This window comes from Borostomias antarcticus, assembly GCF_949987555.1.
Source record: "Borostomias antarcticus genome assembly, chromosome: 16".
NCBI classification, from domain to species: Eukaryota; Metazoa; Chordata; class Actinopteri; order Stomiiformes; family Stomiidae; genus Borostomias; species Borostomias antarcticus.
The window spans coordinates 21345866-21367639 of record NC_140249.1 but is presented as its reverse complement, the minus strand read 5'-3'; the positions used below and the strand labels follow the sequence as shown (position 1 = coordinate 21367639).

Sequence of the window (21774 nt, the reverse complement as noted above, 5' to 3'; positions counted from 1 at the left end):
GTGTTACTGTACTGTAGTAACACTAAACTGTGGTAATGGTGACTGCTGTGTTACTGTACTGTAGTAACACTGAGTGCTGTGGCCTGTAGTGCTGAAGTGCTGTGTAGCTCTCCCTCATCTGCTACGTCACGATCAGTAAAGCTTCCCAGCATGCAACTAGGTTTTGTGTTATAAAACGTAAGCCCCCCTTCCTTGTTGGCCGTACACACACACACACACACACACACACACACACACACACACACACACACACACACACACACACACACACACACATCCTGCTGGTCGTGACATGTTTGGTTCTGCCCTGTCCAACACTCTTGAGGGCTGTGATTAAGGCCAGATTTGCTTTGCTTTGATCTCTGCAAATGGCCTGGCCCAGTCATTAATTATAGCGCACAGTTTATGCATGAGCAACTGTCAGTCCCATAGTATTACTCAGAACTGCACTGGGTCAGTCTGAAAACGGAAATGAGAAGTGAAATAAAGGCGGGCTAATATTGATTATTTTTGTATGGATGAAAATCAAAGCACGGAGCCCAGTGCCGGCATTCCTGCCGATGGGAAACTAGCGAAACATGGGAACTGGAACAATTTCTGTAATTCCCCTCGACGTGGGTGGAATGAACCTGTTGTTTAGACGCTCGGTTTGTCTGTTTAGACAAACCGCGATCACTCTGAACGTGCATTTTGCTGTAATACGATGGAGAGAATGATTCCACTTTTCATTCACATTCTACTTTATTTTCCACCTTGGATGTGGAAAGATATCTTTATTGTAGCCTAATGGCTTTCCTGTACGCTGAAGTTCACCACACCTCGTTGAGGCTAGTTCTTCTCGTTCTCTTGGTGTGGAAGTCACGGAGCGGCTGGTTCTACAAACAACGCTGCTGTTTCTGTTGGCGTAGCGCGGCGCTCGGGAGAGAGGTCACATGTCCTTGCCTTAGCTCCAGATAGGCTTTCATCTGACAACCTCAGGGTGTGAACGACCACTGAAAATCCCTTTTAAAAAAACACGAAAAGTCAACCTCATTGAACGTAATGATGTTTTCCTTCACAATTCGGTTCCTCATAGTAATAATAAATGGAATTTATGAAACCTAGCAACCGTCGTAACCCCTTCTCGTCGGTCCACACTGAAGCATTTACTAGCCTACGGTTTCCTGCTCCACGCTGCTCACTTGATCCCGTACTTCAGACTGACAGCTAAAACAATACCTCTATCAGATATTATCGCCGGCGATTTGGCATGACTTCTATTAGTTCTACACATGTGGATGATTATTATGTCATGACTCATGTGCAGCGTGCTTGGGAGGTGTCTCAAACAGTGACCCCGTTACGCACTCTCTCAGATCACGCTCTGTGGTATTTTATCCCCATTTCCATTGCGGTGCGGTAAGTACACCGAGCCGAGCTAGGGGCCTTCTCAGGCTACAGCTCCATCAGTCAGACATAAAGCCTTAAGGGCCAGACTGCAGGACGTATTCTACCCCCCGCCCGCCCTTCATCTGCCCGTAAGCACCGGTCAATACCGGCTCATTCCCCTGCACTTATCGACCAAATACATTCCTCTCAGAGTCAGCTGGCCCCGTGTGGGTGGGGGCCAGGGTGAGCAGGGGGAGCGGGGGGGGGGAAGAAGGAGGAGCCTCAGACCGCTGGGCAGCGTGCTGTATGTCTGCTGTCTGTGTACGTAGATCGTTGATGTCAGAAAACCAATCAATTGAAATCTGGGACTACCCTTTACAACACCTCCTAGTGCTGGGGTTAATTACATGTATTGTAAACGACTCATCAAATGTGATTTTATGTTCAAAAACAGAAATTGGAATGTTCTTTTCAACATTCCGAAAACCAGTTTGGAGATAAGTGGTTTTCATATAAAAACAACAGTATGCTAGCAGTGTATGTGTAACTGCATTAACTGAGTCTTGTTTTGGGTTGTAATATGTTCAGTTTGTGCAAATACATTTTGACAAATTGACAGTATGATGAAAAAATTAATTAGCTAGGCCTGCAACTGCAATAGGTAATTTTGTAAAATTTGGCAGTTTTCAATTTGTCTCGTTATTTAAAAAATGACAAAAATCATAGGCCATATTTATCAACTAAATGAGAAAGTCTTACATTTCTGTTAAAGGAATACATGCTTTTTAATGGCCTAAACAATTAAAGGGAAAACTGAAAAGATTTTAGTTGCATAGACAATATAGTCCTGTTTTGTTTTAGTCAACCGAAATAAAAATATTTTTGATGTTTGGTGTTTGATGAATATTTTAGTCACTATTTTCGTTGACGAAATGAACACTGCAATGAATCAGAATCAGATTGACTTACTGTACTGTCATTCTGATGCAGCTGTTTCAGTTGTGTGTTGGAGTTTTTTTCGGGGCAGCTTCAAACCCCTTGGAGCAAGTAGGTTTTGAGATTCATGTTTAATTCTGGTCCCAATAGTGCAACATTGAGTTGGAATATGTAGGGGTGGGTCGTATGCCCACCTCCCTTGTTCTCTGTAAAGCGCATTGTGTTGCCTCTGGGTATGAAATGCGCTATACAAATAAAGCTTTGATTGATTGATTAATAGTGCGTGTTTGAACTTGAGCTCAAACGGCCTCATTAGCCCAAGGGTCTGTCACCTCAGTCAATACCATACGTACTGTATAACATTCAATACAAAACAAGATACCTGTGTATTCACTATAGTTAATACTTACTACAAACTCTGCGTAGTAGTCCTACAACACAATTATCGACCTAAAACAATCGCTTTGCTTAGCGATTGTATCAGAGCCTGAGTGCACATTTCATATCTCCGTTGTCTCCGTGCCAGTGGACTGTTGCTTATTGAAAAGGCGTTTGAGTGTGCTTGCTGCCATAGTAATTCAAACACTCATTCATAGCCAGTCAACCGTGATGTGACCTTACCGTAATTGTATGTAAAATCTTCATAAGTAACACATTCAACGGGTCAATTATCCCCTTAGAAGATGTAATTCAGGCACTGGTTCTTCAGTCATGGTTTATACACTCATTGCACCTGTCCCCTGGCCAAGATGGTCGTGGGGCCAAACTTGTCGGGCAAACTAACACAGCATGTTTTGCCTTTTAAGAGGAAGGTTAATGGCCACGTTTTCCATTTCCTATGTTGGACCTCTGGTGTTTTTAAACACATTTGCGGGCCGGAGGACTACAGGGGTCCGTAGTGTGGCGGCGGAGGATGGGTCTGAGCAAGAACCACCCAGGGGGAATCACACACCCATGCTCACCGTCTGATACCGGGAGGAGGAGGGGTCTCAAATCAATACAGTAACACGCAGTTGTCTACTGTATCTCTAATGCAGTCGCTCCATTAGGGTGTGTGTGTGTGTGTGTGTGTGTGTGTGTGTTGGGTAGCTGATGGGACTGTGGGCTGAGTGGCCCGTGCCAGCCTGAGAGCAGCACCAGGGTGATGTCATCCCCCCCGGGGAGTGTGACAACGCAGAGGGGAGGTTGCTCTGCACCATGTCTCTGTCACACATGCATGCCCGCACACACACACACACACACACACACACACACACATGCCCGCCCGCACACACACACACACACATGCCCGCACGCACACACACACACATGCCCGCACGCACACACACACACACACATGCCCGCGCTCACACACACGGCACATACACACACTCACGCATACTAATGCACAAACACACAGCCGTACACACACACACACACACACACACACACACACACACACACACACACACACACCAGCCCTTCCACATCTTTCTATCAGGTCTCTCTGAGCTTCCCTCCCACCACGATCCCTCTCTCTCTCTTCCTCCCTCTCTCTCTCTCTCTCTCTCTCGCACGTTCTTTCCCTCTCTCACTCTCTCACTCTCTCCCTCCCTGGCTCTGGGCTGCTATCAGATTTCAGGAAACAACATACCTCCTCTCTTCTCCTCCTCCCCCTCCCCCTCTCCTCTCCTCCTCCCCCTCCCCCTCTCCTCTCCTCTCCTCCAGCCCTGCCTCCAAACCCCACACACACACACGCTCAGTCCTCTACACACACACACACACACACACACACGCTCAGTCCTCTGCACACACACACACACACACACGCTCAGTCCTCTGCCGTTCTCCCTGGATGGAGGGCTGAGAGGGTAGAAAGGGAGAAGAAAAAAGGATATTTATTTTGTACACAATCTCTTATTTTGGAGTAAATCTGTGTTTTTGGATGTTTTTTTTTAGAGGCTTAAAGTGGAGATATTGCTTCCCTTATTCTCTGTGAGCGAGTTGTGTTAAACGTGAGGAGGATATCTGAGAAGACGAGCTTCGGGGTGACGTCGTCGTCGTCCGCAGTGACCACCCTCTGTGGTTCTGCAGTGGAATATGGACTCGGTGGCCTAGCGAAGCTTGGCTGAATGACTGGAGCCTGTATCTCCCCTTGGAGCTTTTGCATGCAGAACGCTGACACGCAGGCACACTGGGCTGTACACACCGCCGCTGTGAATGACTCTGCACTCTCTCCTCACGCACACACACGCGCGCACACACAGAATTCCTGGCAGATGTGAGTGTGTGTGTTCAGTTCCCGTGAGCTCTGCTAGCCTGCTGGATTCAGGAATTCTTCCCCTTCAATATCCCCATTGGACATTCCCTGGACGCCGACACACTCTCTCCTCAGCTCCAAAACGTCAGCTGCTCGACCACAACTCTCTTCCCGAAACGCCGACGCACCCTTAAACAATGCCTGTCCTCCGTGGCCGGTCCCTGATCCAGTATCTCAACGTCCACAATCCAATCGGTCACTTCGTCTTCTGCGCTCTACAAGTCTGAAGCTCTTTTCTAAACGGCTCAGTGGAACCTTTGCTAGAGGAGTGTTCTAGGTTGGTTCCGTGTCGATAACCGCGTCTCGTCCTCGCATCTGCTCTGTCCCTCACCCATGCCTGTCATCACCGCCCAGGTCAAAGGGTAAGTGCATATGGAACTTTGTCTCGTGCAGCTGATTGCACTTTATCTTGATGAGTTGAGCTCGCACGTTTTCTTTTTCCAAGGCGATGACGTTGCTAGAACTTCGGTCAGTTGCTCCTGGGAAAAAGGGGATTGTTTGAACGGCAAGGTTTTGGTTTTGGAGTGCGAACGCACAAGTGTTTAAACATATAAATAAAGCGTACAGTACTGAATGGAAGTACGTCTTGGTGGGGGTGTTGTAGAGAGGGGTAAGTTAGATCAAGCTCACATGGAGAGTGGGTGGTGGTATTTATGTGCGAAGACAGACTTTTACTGTATGTCCGGCTCGGAGAGACATTTTCAGAGGGAAATTTTCGGAGAGAAATTGCAAATGTCTTAATCACTACTGTGGTAAGGCAAGGTGTTTCCTTGAGAAAGAGAGCAGATGATGGTGTGTGTTTGAGAGAGAGAGAGAGGGAGAGAGAGAGAGGTTGAGGAATGCAGAGGTTTGGTGTTTATTTCCGTTGTATGGGTGAGAACACAAACTCGGAGGGGCTGTTTGCTGACTTTCCTGAGGTGGAGGACGTTAGCTTGCAGGAAGACAGTTTCATTTCGGCGGTTGCCGTCTTGGATTTTTCCTGGCCAGACACCCTGGTATCTGTGTGCGGTTGGGGATTCCTATCTCTCTCCGTCTCTCTTTTTCCTTCCTTCTTTCTATCTCTAACACACACACACACATTCACACACACACATACACACACCATTCATATGAAGCCTCGTTTTTGGAAAGAACATTGCTTGACGGTGGTAGTTCCCCTTCACCTAAGTGACAGTTGAGCTTGCCACGACCCAGTGGTGAACCTGCTCCTTGTCAGATCAATAGCACGGTTTCATTAAGAGCCTTTCTTTATGTCTTATCTGTTTTTATGGCCCTCATGCCTGTACCACATCAGTGGAGCGCTCGTACGCACCTTAAGGGCTCAGCTTCAAACGTATCTCCACACACTGTCAGCTACATGGACTGAACCATGACAAAACAAGACAAAACAAACATTATCTCCCCCTCTCTCGCTCCGTCTCCTCTCTACCTCACCCTCTCTGCCTCTCCTCTCTACCTGGCTCACATCGGCTCGCAATGAGGTCATTCCACTGAGGGGAATTCTGCAGGGGTTTGCAAACTTTTCAGTCAGTTAAATATCCATGACAAGGTCATTGTCGCCAGGCAGGTTTATTCTCCTCAGGCTTTGGGCTTAATAGACCACTTATTTCTGTCCAATCCGAGCCTGAAACACCTCACCTAGTTGACCACTGAGGTACACAGGAGTTCCAGAGGTGATAGTAGCTACGCCAGGGCCTGTCAGGGCCTGGGCTGGTATGGCCCCTTGGCTCCCCACCCTAACCTTTGACCCCTGGTCCATCCATCAACCTCTCCGTGCCCGGAGGGGTCAACTCTGTGTAGTACAGCTTTATCAAAGCCCACCAGCCCTCCCCCCCCGGTCTGTCTCCCCCTGCTACCCCGAGTCCCAAAGCCAGGCTGTCTACTTGTCTGCCCAGGCAGTGGCGAGTGGCTGTAGGCAGGAAAGGGGGTCAGCGGTCTCCAGGCTGGTCAGACTGGTGTTACGGCCTATGTGGCGTCCAGTCAGTCCCCAGTCCTAACGGAGGACCGCCGGGTGCTTCTGGGGTCGGAGCCGTTGCATTTCACACAAAGGAAGACACGTTTTGCACGATGTGGGTGTCAAAGGAGACAATGGACAAGCGATTTCACCGTTGGCTTGGCTTTCGTTTCGCCGTAGGGTTCCTTGGTTGCTGCTGCAGGGTCTCTTGTTGTGTTCATGACTCTGACTTTGGCTGCCTCTCTTCCCCCTCGTCTCTTCCCTTGCCCTAAACCCCCTTTTTCCTTCCTAGTATTATGCACTGCCTTGAGGACTTCAAGTTTTGAACGTCCAGTAGCTAAACGAAAACAAGACTGAAGTTGTCCTATTCAGCCCCCTTGACTCCACCAAATTGATCACCAAAAGCTTGGGCAATCTGTCCATTCTTGTCGAACCCCATGTCAAAAACCTTGGTGTGATATTCGGCTGTAAGTTTGACAAGCAGGTCAGTGCAGTAACTTTTTTTCCAGCTCTATTATTGCCAAAATCAAGTCTTTTCTCTCATTCAAAGCTCTTGAAAAAGTCATCCATGCCTTCATATCGTCCCGCTTAGACTGTATCCCTGTATACTGGGATTAGTCAGTCATCCCTGTCTCGTCCGCAACTGGTCCAGAATGCTGCTGCCAGGCTCCTAACAGGTACCCGGAAGAGAGACCATATCAGCCCTGTTCTGGTCTCTCTCCACTGGTGTCCAGTCCGGATCAGAAGTCCTCCTGCTTCTTTTTAAAGCCCAGAATAGTCAAGTCAAACTTTATTTATAAAGCACATTTAAAAACGACTGCGGTCGAGCCAAAGTGCTTTACAGGTAAACACAAAATGCAATAAACAATAAAAGCACAAAGTACAATAACAACAACAGTACAGAAATATAAAACACAGAATACCAGGGTGTCGTGATCAATTACAGTTGAAGGCCAGGGAGAAGAAATTGGTTGGGCCCCCCTTCACATCTCAGACCTCTCAACCCCTCATTCCCCCTCCATGTCCCTCTGGTCAGCTGGCTCCTGGCTGTCCCGCCATCTTTAACCCGGGTTGACCGCGCCTTTGTTGTTGCGGCCCCTAGACAGCGGAATATCATCCCCCTCTCTATCAGAATCGCCCCCTCAATTGATTTGACAGGCTCAAAACATACTTTTATTCTTTAGCATTTAGATCCTCTTGATGTGGTTTTATAACTACTAAAAAGAACTAGGCGTACTACGACAACGTCCGTGGTGTATAATCACGATACATTGAGATACATTGCAATACTCTACATAATTTACTGGACATTTTAAAATCCGACTCCATCCCCCTTCCTGGAGGTGAGCCTGAGGGCAGACGGAGTGTAATAGGCTTGTCATGTCGGTTGGAAGAAATCCACACCATGACATCCCCAGAATATAAGGACATTTGAAAATCCATTTAAAACATGAATAATGTATGTATGACTGAATTTTATCCTTCATTTTTCTAGGCTATCCGCTATATCGGTTCCCTGTCTTGCTCTGTATATTTTCCTATTTGCAAAAAACAACAATTTTTAAAATTAGTTTTTACTGTATCGATGCTGTACCACGGAAAATGTATATAGTATCGTGGAAACAAATATCGCGACGTATTGCTGTATTGATTTTATTGCACGGCCTTAGACTTCATCCTCAAGTCCTTTCTTTCGCTGCCCACCCCCCCTTTTCATCGCTCTGTTGCTGAACTCATCCCCGGCTGAGACGGTCGTCCTTGAGGCCTCATCCCTCCCCAGTTTAGACGGTCGTCCTCGAGGCCTCATCCCTCCCCAGTTGAGACGGTCGTCCTCGAGGCCTCATCCCTCCACGGTGCTTTCATCCGGTCAGGAGAGGCTCATGCAGCATGTCTGAACAATGACAACACTGTACTGCATGTGAGAGAGCCGAATAGCAATACACCCCAGTTGTCCAGTGGTATCCAGCTGTGTTTGACAAGTACACACACATTCCCCCACACACACACACACGCACATGCTACCTCGCTTTATATCTGCTCTTCCTCCCTGTCATCCATCCTCATTGAGAACCCCCCCCCCCCCCCCCCCCCAAACACACACAGCTCAGCGAGATGTGTTGGCAACACGGTCATAACTCACTTAGGCACAGTAATGAGTCAGTGTGTGGGGATTGACAGCGCGCCTCCTGACAGCGCGCCTCCTGACAGCGCGCCTCCTGACAGTGCGCCTCCCAGATGGGAGCTGGGACCGCGTACCGAGAGGAGCGCCGAGCGAAGCGAGACCAGCCGTTTTTAATGAACAAACGCTCAACTGTGTGCGTGTGTGTGTAGATATCTCTAGGGGCTCGTCTCACCTTTCTCTCTCTCTCCCTCTGAGGACCCCCTCTCCCCCAGGCTAGCAGACAGGCAATATGGGAGTGATGATGACGACGATGATGATGCACTTTCCCTCTGTCTATTTTTCTTGCTCTCCGCTCGCCATTCCGGCGCTCCACCACAGCCGCCCTGCCCTGTGTCTCTCCGCTGTGCCTCTTTCTCTGTCAGTATCTCTCTCTCTTCACCCCCTCCCCTCTCTCTATCACTCACTACCTCCCCCCCCATCGCCTCCCCGCGTACCCCCCCCCGTATGCTCGGCGAGGTGACCTGGGAGGGAGGCGGCCTGCGGGCGGTACGCTGCAGCTGACTGATACGGCTCTGGACAGCGGAGGCACGGGGGAGGGAGGAAGGGTGACGGTCTACAGAGGACAACCGACCAGCGCTCTGTCAGACAGACACCTGAGAGAGCAGCTGGCGCTCCGCCAACACAGCCGGAGCAAACAAGGCCGCAGTGAGGGAGAGAGAGGGAGAGAGAGGGAGAGCTAGAGGGAGACAGAGGGAGAGACAGAGGGAGAGACAGAGAGAGAGACAGAGAGAGAGAGAGGGAGAGAGAGGGAGAGAGAGGGAGACAGAGGGAGAGAGACAGAGAGAGACAGAGGGAGACAGAGGGAGAGAGACAGAGAGAGACAGAGGGAGACAGAGGGAGAGACAGAGGGAGACAGAGGGAGACAGAGGGAGACAGAGGGAGAGAGAGGGAGAGAGAGGGAGACAGAGGGAGACAGACAGAGAGAGACAGAGGGAGACAGAGGGAGACAGAGGGAGACAGAGGGAGACAGAGGGAGAGAGAGACAGAGGGAGACAGAGGGAGACAGAGGGAGAGAGAGACAGAGGGAGACAGAGGGAGAGAGAGGGAGACGGAGTGTACTCCAGAGAGTATTTTTGAGGGAAATGGAGAGAGTGAGAAAAATATAGAATAAAAATGAATAGTGAAATGCAGATATTCAAATATGCAGGTGAGATGGCTAACTCCAGATCAGATTGCCTGTGGTTTCAGGGTATGAGAGGTACAGTGTTCACTTTCCTGCTCTCTCTCGCCCTGGTTACGTTGTGCAAATCAGAACTCTCTTCCTCTTCCTTCCATGTCAAAAGGCAACAGGCTAATGTCCTTTACTGAAAATATATCTTACCGGCAAATAGCAATGATGGTTGCTGAATGGCTGCTGTAAGTCTTAGCCTGAAGCTATTAGCACTAGCATTGGCTGGCGTAAGCTATTAGCATTAGCATCGACTGGCTTTTCCGTTCTGTTTTGCGTTTGTGGTTGTCCGAGTGTGCGACACTGACGATCATCACACCTAGCAAATCCGTGCCTATTGAAACAGCGGCCTCTCTATTATTATAATTCTGTTATCTTTCATATTTCATCTGAGGGGTTGTGCACACGTTAGCTAATGGCATAGACCGAATCCATATTTCTAAGTATATCATATTGTCTATAAAGTTGTTTTTTTTAAACATTTGTGTCTCCTTTGTGTGGCTGTAGAATAGGAACCTTCTCTCGAGACACAACTGTAGCTCAGTGTTGCATTGTAGGCTACTCTGCTCTGTGGTGAATGGTGGTCTGTGGAGACCTCTGTCCACTATCAGCAGGGAAGTGGTGAATTAGACCATTGTGTTCTCATTAGATCCACTTCTGTGTGGAAGGTGGCAGCTGTTAATCTTGGCACACCGGCACCGTGGATGATCAGGGACGCGCACACACACACACACACACACACACACGTTCAGAGATAAGCTAGGTCCAACGGTTCTGAAATGTATGAAGCTACTACTGTTCCCCAGTGTTTTGCCTAGCGATATATCTGTCCATGTGACTGTCTGTGACTCACTGCCTCTATCTCCTCATGTCGTTGTGGTCGGTTACAAGTGTTTGCAACCAAATGATTGTGGCTCCTGTGACTATCGAAAACAAAGGGCCTATTGTATCTTCCCGGCCTGTCATGTGACCTATGAAATCACTCTAAACCCCGCTGACCTTTGTATAGATTGATGTATTGAGAGGAAAACATGACATGAAGTCCTTGTGTGTGTGGTTAGGCTGTCTCCTCTAACCGATTTTTCCCTCTGTCCTCTTCCCCCATCAGCTGGAATGTCCTGAGTCAGTCCCCGGGGCCCAGAGAGGGACGCGCGGTGGCAGAGGTGGCCGGAGCTGATGGGACCTGCTGCGCCACGATGAGCCTTCAAGATGGAGGCTGCGGCTACGCCGGCGGCGGCGGCGGCGCCAACGCGGCCAACCCCGGCGCGACGGGCAGCATGCGCCGGCGCCTGGAGGACCAGGAGCTCACCCTGCGCGTCTACCCGGGCGCCCTGGCCGAGGGCACCATCTACTGCCCCGTCGCCGCCCGCAAGGGCACCACGGCCGCCGAGGCCATCGAGCGCCTCATCGAGCGGCTGCGCCTCGACCGCACCAAGTGCTACGTGCTGGCGGAGGTGAAGGAGTTCGGCGGGGAGGAGTGGATCCTCAACCCCAGCGACTGCCCTGTCCAGCGGATGATGCTGTGGCCGCGGAACGCCCTGGAGAACCGCTGCGGCCTGGGCAGCGTGGAGGACTACCGGTTCCTCCTGCGCGAGAAGAACCTGGACGGTTCCATCCACTACGGCGGAAGCCTGCAGATGTGGCTGCGCGTGACGGAGGAGCGCCGGCGCCTGGTGGAACGGGGCTTCCTGCCGCAGCCGGCGGGCAGCGAGCACCCGTCCGACCTGTGCGCGCTCCCAGAGCTGACGGAGCGCGCCCTGCTGGACAGCCTGCGCACGCGCTTCCGCCAGGAGAAGATCTACACCTACGTGGGCAGCATCCTCATCGTCATCAACCCCTTCCAGTTCCTGCCCATCTACAACCCCAAATACGTGAAAATGTACGATAACCACGCGCTGGGGAAACTGGAACCGCACATCTACGCGGTGGCGGACGTGGCGTACCACGCCATGCTGCAGCGGCGGAAGAACCAGTGTATCGTCATCTCCGGGGAAAGCGGTTCCGGGAAGACCCAGAGCACCAACTTCCTGATTCATCACCTGACCGCTCTCAGCCAGAAGGGATTCGCCAGCGGGGTGGAGCAGATCATACTGGGGGCGGGGCCTGTATTGGAGGTAAGGACCTGATTGGTGGTTTAAATGTGCATTATGCGAGAGTGCTATTGTAAGTGAGTCAATGATTGGCGGTTACATTTACGGTGAATTTGCTACATACACGAGGAAGGCTGAATGTGAGCCATGTGTGGTGAATTACAAGTCTTGGTTTGAGAGAAGTAGTGACAAAAAGCCAGTAGAAATAAATATGAAACCTAGTAAATACGTTATTGCAGTGGTGGTGGGCGGAATGTCTGAGCACGAGAATGGCTTAAATGTGTGTGTTTTTCTGAGATAGGAATGCCGCGAGATTGTGGAAACCTATATTTAGCTTTGATTTTTTGACATATGAGTTGACCCAGAAACAGCGCTTTGCATGATCTGTAGACATGGCTTCACTGATAGATTTACTGGAATGTCGACTAATCCCACTGGGATTACGGATCAATTGTGGATTATGCTTTTTGATTGGGAACTCTACGCATGAAGGACCAAGGCTTATTAAAGGGCATGCTTTCATCTTGCTTACGTCACATTTATGATGGGCTGTCCGTGCATCTGTTTACACGCGATTGGCTGCAGCGAGAGCCCCTTTGTTTACACTAGAATCTCTGGCTCTTTGTCGTTTACCAACAGCCATTTTGTACCATCCTCCGTGACAGCATTGCTGCTCATATGGTGAGATGTCATGGAGAAATATGCAGCTTTTCACCATATGCTTCGCATGTGGACATGCACAGTAAAACGAGGCACATCTTGGAGATCGCTTGCTACATGTAGCTTTAGTGCTACAGTATTCACAATGGATGGAATTCACGAGCATGTTTTACCTCATAGCTATGTTGTTGTTGTCGTTGTCGTTGTTGTTTTTTGTATTAGGCTTTAATCACCAGTCTTGGCATCTAACAGACGGGCACCTGTTGTTGTATTGGTATTTGTATTGGTATTGGACTTGTATTGGTATTTGGCTTAGGCGAACACACAACAAAGGCATTGAATAACGGTGGCGGCGAGACTTTGAGCTGTCAGAAACCAGTGTTGATAAGGCTAGAGACAGAATACCAGACTCTACAGGGAAGCACACACTGTTCAGGCCTGCGCGTGTGTGTGTCCCGGGCAATCACTCCCCCATCAATCTCCCAGAGGAGGGGAGGGGAGGGACCTGACTGCCTCAGTGTGGGGTAGAGGGGGAGGGGGGGGGGGGCGGGTTGATGGAAGACCAAGAGCCGTTTCTTGTTTTGGAGACAATACCTCACAGTGTCACAGTCTCAAGCGCTGAGAACAACTCTTATTTAAGTGTTCGCGTTAGAATGTTTGGTTTCGTAATAAGAAACGCTGTAGATGAAGAAATCAGTATTCAGCTTATTTGACCGTGACATTCATAGTTACAAGAATCCAGGCCACATTTCTCAAAGGACCCATACAATGACGTGTTCCTCCCCCCAGCTCTGAAAAATCACATCCATCACAATTTAAAGTGACGTAACACGACTTCATAACTGCCGTTAACCTGTCGATAAGCGTGTTCTCAAACGACAAGGCTACAACAACTCTGAATCAAACCTCTGAACCAAAGATTCACCGTTGCGTCGTAACTGCGTAGTCCGTCCAGTCAAACGGCCGAACGCGACATCCCGGTCGTCTCTTTCACGGGAGCAGCAGCTGGACTCATGCGAGAATGTACCAGTGGCTGTGAAAACCCGGAGGCCTGACATTCCTCGCCCCACAGAGCTGGAGCAGAGTCAAGCAGACTTCTGGGTAAAAAGGTCACAGTGAAGACTCAGCTGTGTTAGCAGCTCTACCAGGCCTCTTTGGCTGGCCTCCAGTGCTAATGGGAATTACAGGCTGATTTGCCTTGGTCAGATGCTCTCGCTGCTCTGGTTAATTTGCAACTAGCTAGTAGCTACAGCGGCTTAGTAGCGGCTCTTTGAGGGCTCTGGGCTAATATTAATAGTTTGTTCAGTGAGATTACTTATCGCTCTCCGTTTGTGGATATGCGGGATGCCTTTAGGGAGGGATTCTCGGGGTAGGGGGGTGTCGTGCGGCTACTGGCGGTGAACCCAGGCCTGGACATAACAAAGTTGGACACAAGCTGCCATGAGAACACACGCACACACACACATATTGCCTTTGATGCTGCGTTGACCCGACGCTTGCTCTTTGCTGCGGAGGCTTAAATCTGCTGCCGTTTCACTCCTGAGAGAGCAATGTGCCTCTGGTCCTCTTTCTAGTGCATGGACACCATGATGGGAGCAGCTTCCTCTCGTCTCCTCTCCTCTCCTATCCTCTCGTCTCCTCTCCTCTCTCCCTGGTTCCTCTCCTCTCCTCTCCTCTCCTCTCCTCTCCTCTCCTCTCCTCTCCTCTCCTCTCCTCTCCTCTCCTCTCCTCTCCTCTCCTCTCCTCTCCTCTCCTCTCCTCTCCTCTCCTCTCTCCCTGGTTCCTCCCTCTCCTCTCCTATCCTCTCGTCTCCTCTCCTCTCTCCCTGGTTCCCTCCCTCCTCTCCTCTCCTCTCCTCTCCTCTCCTCTCCTCTCCTCTCCTCTCCTCTCCTCTCCTCTCCTCTCCTCTCCTCTCCTCTCCTCTCCTCTCCTCTCCTCTCCTCTCCTCTCCTCTCCTCTCCTCTCCTCTCCTCTCCTCTCCTCTCCTCTCCTCTCTCCCTGGTTTCTTCCTCTTAGCTCCTCTCATCTCGTCTCCTCTCTCCCTGGCTCCTCCCTCTTGTCCAGCTGAGCCATACAGAGCCATGCGCTCCACACGTCACATCCTGTTACTGTGAGTCAACAGCCTCCCATGCTGAAGCCATATTAGTCACTACACAGTACGTTTGTATGGCTTAGTCTATCCATGCAGTAAGGATAGGGAAGTACAGGCACACACACACACACAGACACACACACACACACACACGCCCATGTTTGCCACAGTGGCCTGAATCTTTTCACCTCTGCTGAAGGTTACCACCACCACAGCAGCGGAGACGGTAACTCCCTGTGACTGACTTCGCACATGTCAGAAGGTCACCGTAGGGCACACAGGGGTCCCGAGCGAAAACCACACAGGCAGCTACCGCCGGCCGCCTCCTGCTCCCTCCCCCCCTCCCCCAAAGCACGCTAGCATAACCGCGCTCCGAAAGCGTCCGTCAGCATTGCATCACGCCAGCGGTATCATCTGACAGTCGGCTTCGCCCCAAACGTCCCCAGTAATCATTACTTACCCTTTTTTTTAAAACAACATTTTAATACGGTCCCTCAGAGGGCCAGTAGCTGCAGCCGGGTGCAACCGGAGCCGCGCTCGGAGCCGAGCGTCAGGAGAGGCGTGACGGAGCGGGGAGCGCCGCCGACTGGGCCGCTGCAGGACGACCACGGGCGCCGTGCCCACGCTCGCTCTGCGGCGGAGCGCCGCGCCGAGTCTGGCAGTCTGTCGGTCGACGGAAAGTATTCAATTTTGTCCCGTGGAGACCACCGTCTGACACTGTACCAAAACCTGAGAGACAAATGTCTCCTGAAGGACTGTACATTATATGTTGTCAGAGTAGTCTATGCGTAATGTATATGTTTTAACTGTACGCTGTCTCTTTTAAATAAATAAATGAATGAATGACTTGTATCAAGTTTGCAAGATGGCCTTTTAGTATTGTCTTGCCTATTGCCTGTGAGGACTGAGTGTCTTTTTTTTAAAGATATTTTTTAGGGCTTTTCAGCTTTCATGGTATAGGACAGTGTAGAGAGACAGGAAACATGGGAGTGAGAGAGAGAGAGGGGAGGACATGCGGCACAGGACCCAAGCCGGGAATCGAACCCGGGTCCGCCACGCAAAGGAATAGCCTTCATATGGTGCGTGCCTTACCCAGTGAGCTACCGGGGCGGCCCAGGACTGAGTGTCTTGACCAACATTATTGCCGCTAACTCGGTTGCCCTTTTTGCAGACTGTTTACACACAGCGAATGGAGGAGAGTAGGGATATCACTAGCCAGGGCTTAGCGCTGCTCCTTGACTCCCCAGTGTGAGAGCCAGCTAATCCGTCCTCCACATCCCCCCACGACTCACACTTAAACCCAGCTGGGATCAAGCAAACGCTACGCTAATAGGCGAGCCGCTCGGAGCGGTCGATGTCAGCCACCTCGCCTCTTATCCCTGTGAACTCCAGGCAGGGATCTCATCCTGTGAAAAGACATCACCGCCCACCGACATGACTCTGTGGGAGTGGGAGTCACATCTTCTCAAGGTGAACGAGGATGAGGGCGTTAGCTACGGCGTTAGCATTAGCTCTGGGTCTTCAGTTGGGTGAGCAGACACACCCCATGTCTCTGACAGGGCTATGATCAGCAGTGGGAAAGAGGGAAGCAGAGTCATCCCTCTCTCTCAGCTCTCAGACAGTAATGAGCTCTCTCTCTCTCTCTCTTTCACACACACACACACACACACACACACACACACACACACACTCGTATATCTACAGGGGAAGTGCTCAGCTTTTCCATAGGCTGCGTCTCCCAATGGTTAAAAAACGCAGCCAAGTTGATGAAGATTACATGTCCATCCTCTCCGCCTCCTATACCGTAGCAGCAGTGTAATCACCCATTGGCACAACATCACTGTAACCCCACCCACACCCCCCCCTCCCCCTCTACCACCACACACACTCACACACATCTTGCAATGATGCGCAAACACACGGCGGAGGAAATCCAAATTAAACTGTCGACCTCATAATAAACTGCAACGGGAGCCGACGTTCCAAAGTCAAACACGTCAGATAATTCCTCTTCGGACGCGAGATCGAACCCCTAGACTGACCTCAGCTGTGTGGCTCTGCGTCCGGGGGCCGAGGCCGGGGCACCTTGGGGGCCAGATTATAGCCTCCTTTGTTCTGACGGTGTGGCCCGTCGACCTGCCTGTGGAGCCACGGACGCCGAGGGGCCCCCGACAGATGGTTCCCATCCAGATGTCGCCTCTTAAGCGGCCCCTGAGGGACAGCCCTGTCTCACCTCTCCTGTGGCGGAGATGGATGGCACCAGGTACAGCGTGGCTCTGTGGTTTTTCAAGAGTGTGCGTGTGCGTGTGTGTGTGTGTGTGGGAGGGAGAGAGAGAGAGAGAGGGGGGGAAGGAGAAGATAGCGGATGGAAGTGTGCGATCAGCTTGATCTGCTGCCCGTGCCTTTCTTCATCACCTGTCCTGGCCTCAGACGTGGTAGAATAACAACATGAGGATATGGCGGGCTCTGTCTATATCCAGCGTCTCGCGTGTTCAAATCACAGCCGGCAGCGATCTAGCATCAGGGTTCTTGCGGAGGGCGGGCCCAGCTTGTACTGTGCACAAGGGGCGGCTGTAGCTCAGTTGGTAGAGCGGGGTCGTTCAGTGATCGAAGGGTCAGTGGTTCGAATCCCAGCTCCGACTGTCCACATGTCGAAGTGTCCTTGAGGAAGACACTGAACCCCAAAATTGCTCCCAATGAGCAGGTTAGCACCTTGCATGGCAGCTACCGACATTGGTGTGTGAATGGGTGAATTAGAGGCCATTGTAAAGCACTTTGAGTGCTGCTAAGGTGGAAAAGCGCTATATAAGTGCAGTCCATTTACCATTTACAAGAACACCCTATCGTACGGTAAACTGCGCACAAGGGAGCACTTTCTCAGTAAATGATCATTTTTGTTCACTTCAGTTAATGCTGTATTGTGGACTCATTTTTACATACTTGTAACTGTTTGAATGTAGATCGTATCTGGTCCACATGTTTCAGTAATATCAAAGTGTAAGTGCACAAGCGGAATTGGTCTCTTATATTCCCCTGCCAAGTTAGCAGGGTTAGCACTCTTAGCCTGCAGGTCAGGGCTGGGAAGGTTTTTTCCAGAGCTGGGCTAAGTCTTTGATGGCAGAATGGGGTCTCCCTTTCATTACATGTGGCTTATCCATAGAATCTCCGAGGGCTAATGCTAGCACGTAGTTTGTTTTGGCTAATGATTTACCTTAGTCCCGCGTTAGCACGTCTATCCCGATAATCCACATCCTCTCTCGTTACCGCACGCTCGCTGATGTGCGCCCAACATCTGTTCCCCGGATTACGCTCATCCTGCCTGACTCTTTCTCCTTCTTCTCTGGAACGTTCTCTCTCTTTCCCCTCTCATGGAACGTGCAGTACTATACGGTACCTCAGCAGACAACTGTACATTGTGTACATTGTGTACATTCTTGGCAAGGTTCAGTACAGTCTTATATGCCTTGTTAGCGGTTGCTTTTTCCTAATATATCCTCGATAAGAGGGGGAACCATTACTGGAGGCTTGTGAATGGAGCATTTATAGTTTCAGTTAAAACATTTATTTAGTCTTGGTGGCCTTGTGTGCTCTCTGGTGATTACTGTTGTGTCAACAAAGTGCAAATGGCCCCTATCATCATAGATATGCTATCTCAGTGTGGGCTAATGTACACGCTACATGTCATCGGTGTGTGTTGTGCCAACGTGAATTAACCAAACGTGTTATCACACTCGCTGTCTCCGGCGGCAGTGTTGATGTGGAATTATTTAAGCGAGAGAGAGACGTTCCTTGGTGTGGATTCACACTGTGAGATCACATCTCGTTGAAGATGCACTGTGCCTGTTTAGTGTACAGGGAGTGTACGCGCTACTAAAATGAATAGGGCTGGGTATCGATTAGAATTTCAAGAATCGATTCGATTCTGATTCACAAGGTTCAGAATCGAATATCACGATTCAATTTGATTTGATTCGATTCGATTCATATCGATTCGGTTAGTGTTACTAAAACCTGTTTTTTTTTTGTTTTTTTTTAGCTGTAACCTTAATTACATGACTGCCAAGTTATGCAACACATCAACAGGCCTACTACGGCTGGGTATCGATACTGATTTCCAAAAATGAATGAATGAATCATTGAATACATTAATGAACTATTCATTCCTTCATTTATTCATTAAATAAAAGATCGATTTTGGGATTCATGAATCGATTCTGAATCATTTAATTCAGAATCGATTTTTTTTTTTTTTTTTAACCCAGCCCTAAATATGAATTCAAAGTCACCTGAATGTGTGTGTACAGTAGACTCCAAACAGTGGCTTTACCTTCAGGGTAGTATCTCATAGCCAGATCTACTGTAGGTTGTTGTTGATCCACGTTGTCTGGATTGAATCTGATTGGACGGACAACATATTTTTCCACTAATGATTGGGCAGTAATAAATGAAATGGCTTGTCCCCGACAGAGTTGTTTTTTGAGTCAGACTACCTTCAAGGAAGACCTCTCTCTCTCTCTCCATCTGTCTCAAGCTAAGCTACCATCACAACACGCCCACCACATTTAGAATGAAGATGGAATAAAAAGCCCCTCCTCGGGAAATTGATTGTCCACATGGGCCTGATTCAATCTGAGCCTGCTAATGTGATGTCCAGCCAATCAGAGTCAAATGAGATTAACGCTATAACAAAGTTTTAACTGGACACCAGTCCATCTGGACCAGTAGGAATGAGTCTGCAAACTGGATCTGCTGTAGTGACCTCACACACTTTATCCAGTTAACCATCATCAGTCACACCTACTTTATCCAGTTAACTATCATCAATCACTCACCTAATTTATCCAGAGGGCATTTTGTTTTCATTATGTTTAGAAAACTGGTTTGGGTCTGGACAGTGAAGTCTAAGAGCCCTCCTTATTTAGCAGTGACCAGACCCTTCAACTGGTCCTTCACAACCAGTATTTCTTTTTATTTACTGGTGGTGGAGGTGGCTATTGTCAGCCTTCCTTTGAAGAGTCACTGTTCATTCTTATTGGTGTCTAGAGGAAACCAATGCAACTTCCTTTAAACATGTCTGTTTCCTCCCTGTGCGCATCACTAGACAGATACAGGAACTGGTTTTCTATCTCACATCCTAATGACCACGATGGACAGTGCATCACGCTGCAGGCCAGCCAGCTAGCTCACTACAATGGCAGAAGGTTTAGGCAGTAGAGGCTGGTGACTCAAGATATTGGGGGAGGACAGGAGGGAAAGAGACCCCAGTCCAGCCCCCCCCCCAAAAAACACAAAACTTTCAAATGTTGATTTTACAGTTGATTTTAGCATGAGGATGTAGGGATTTGTCACATGGTCAATGGAGGCATTGACATTTTTATTTTCTCCCTTAACTTTTCAGCTGTCTCTGTTGCTCCTGCTGTTGGCGTCTCCGTAGCACACTAATCGTAGCACACTAATACTGCGAATTGATAAAATGCTGCTGACTCTGCTTGTACACACACTTTGTTTCTATCTGCAGATCAGTTTGGCCTTCCTCGTATCTAGAACAATTTCCAGAGATTGCATTTACAACTGATCCAGCAGTCTGCGTTCTAACTGCTGTTCTGTCCCCCTGGTTGGTTCTATTGGAAAATAAATGATGCATTTTCAATTAAAATATGAATATAACGTAGAACAGGCCCTAAAATCAAATAAAAGGAGCTATTTGTCCAATGTTAGTACAATATCTGATATTAACTTCCTCCCTCGATCTCTCTCTACCTCTCCCACTCTTTCTCCTCCTCCTCTCTCTCTCTGTCTTTGTCTCTTTCCCTTTGGTGCAAGATCTGTTTCATCTGCTGGGAAAGACAGTTTTAGGTTCATCCAGTTTGATGTACAATAAAACCCCTGACAGCAATATCAGAGAGATGTATTACGTTTTACGATGTCGTAGCCCGTGTTTGGCAGGTGCTTGTGTCTGTACAGTACAAGAGAAATCGTGCTTGACGTTCGTCTCAGAGCTGCTGGGCCTGCCGGCCATGAGGAGGTACGAGGAGAGCACTGCCATGCCTCGAGCACACAGAATGGAGCCGGCACATCCACTGATTGTGTTTACCGTACCATGTTGTGCCGCGCCTGACTGGACTGTGTGTCTGTGTGTCTGTGTGTCTGTGGGTGTGTGTGAATGGATGACTGAGGAGCCATAAAAACATCAGGGTGTAGAAACGTGGGAGTGACAGACAGCAGGTAGTGAGCGAGGGGGAAGATGGACGACAGTCTCACAATGAACTCCGCTTAGGTGGATCAGATTCTGCAAGGCCGGCGCGCTTGGCTGGACATATCGGACCTGGAGAGGAAAGAAAGCGTCTTACGGCGGTAGTTTGTGTGACCTGCGGTGGTCGGTTTTCACGTTTGTGTGTGCGTGCGTGCGTGCGAGTGGTTTCTGTAAATCATGTGACAATACAACCGGTCAGTGACGAGTTGTCCGTTTCTCACAACAAACTCAGATGTCACACGGTGGCACGTTTTTGATCTCTGAACGACGTCTTTGCGAAACGCAACTCTTCATAGGACGGGAAGGCTGGCACAGCCTGGGGTGTTCAGGTTAGACTTAGAACAGGCCTGAACACAGCTGCCCTTGCACAATGTCCTTCAGACAAAACCTATAAAACGCAGTCACACTAAAAACAGTCAATGGCATTTGAATGCAGGCTGTTATGAAATGAGTGAATCATGCAGATGTGTTATTGAGGGCTTCCACCTTTGGGAAAGGCTGTAGGAGGGGTATTGAGAAGCCGGGGAGTGGTTGGCTCGGAGTTTGAACTTGCCCAGTGAGGTCTGGCCCTCATAGCCCCGGCACAACAGCTGTTGCTCTCTCGGGAACCGTCATTTAGAGAGGAGTCTGTTTTATGTGTGCGTGTTTTATGTTTTTTTGTGTGTGTGTATGTGTGTGTGTGTGTGTGTGTGTGTGTGTGTACCTGTATGTACAGTATGTATGTACGTACCGGGGTCTATAGGGCACGCCATCACACAGCTGTGGAGCCCCG

General features: G+C 49.5%; 1 protein-coding gene across 1 annotated transcript in view; it reads left to right on the top strand.

The window, feature by feature from the left end:
• Positions 1–11103: 11103 nt before the first annotated feature.
• LOC311319775 (unconventional myosin-IXAb-like) overlaps positions 11104–21774 on the top strand; it is a gene marked incomplete at both ends in the record, with an annotated part of 90386 nt that continues 79715 nt past the window's right edge. The window contains one exon of the mRNA XM_084451379.1: positions 11104–12021. Coding sequence (XP_084307505.1) covers positions 11104–12021 — 918 coding nt within the window. The remainder of the gene's footprint in view (positions 12022–21774) is intronic.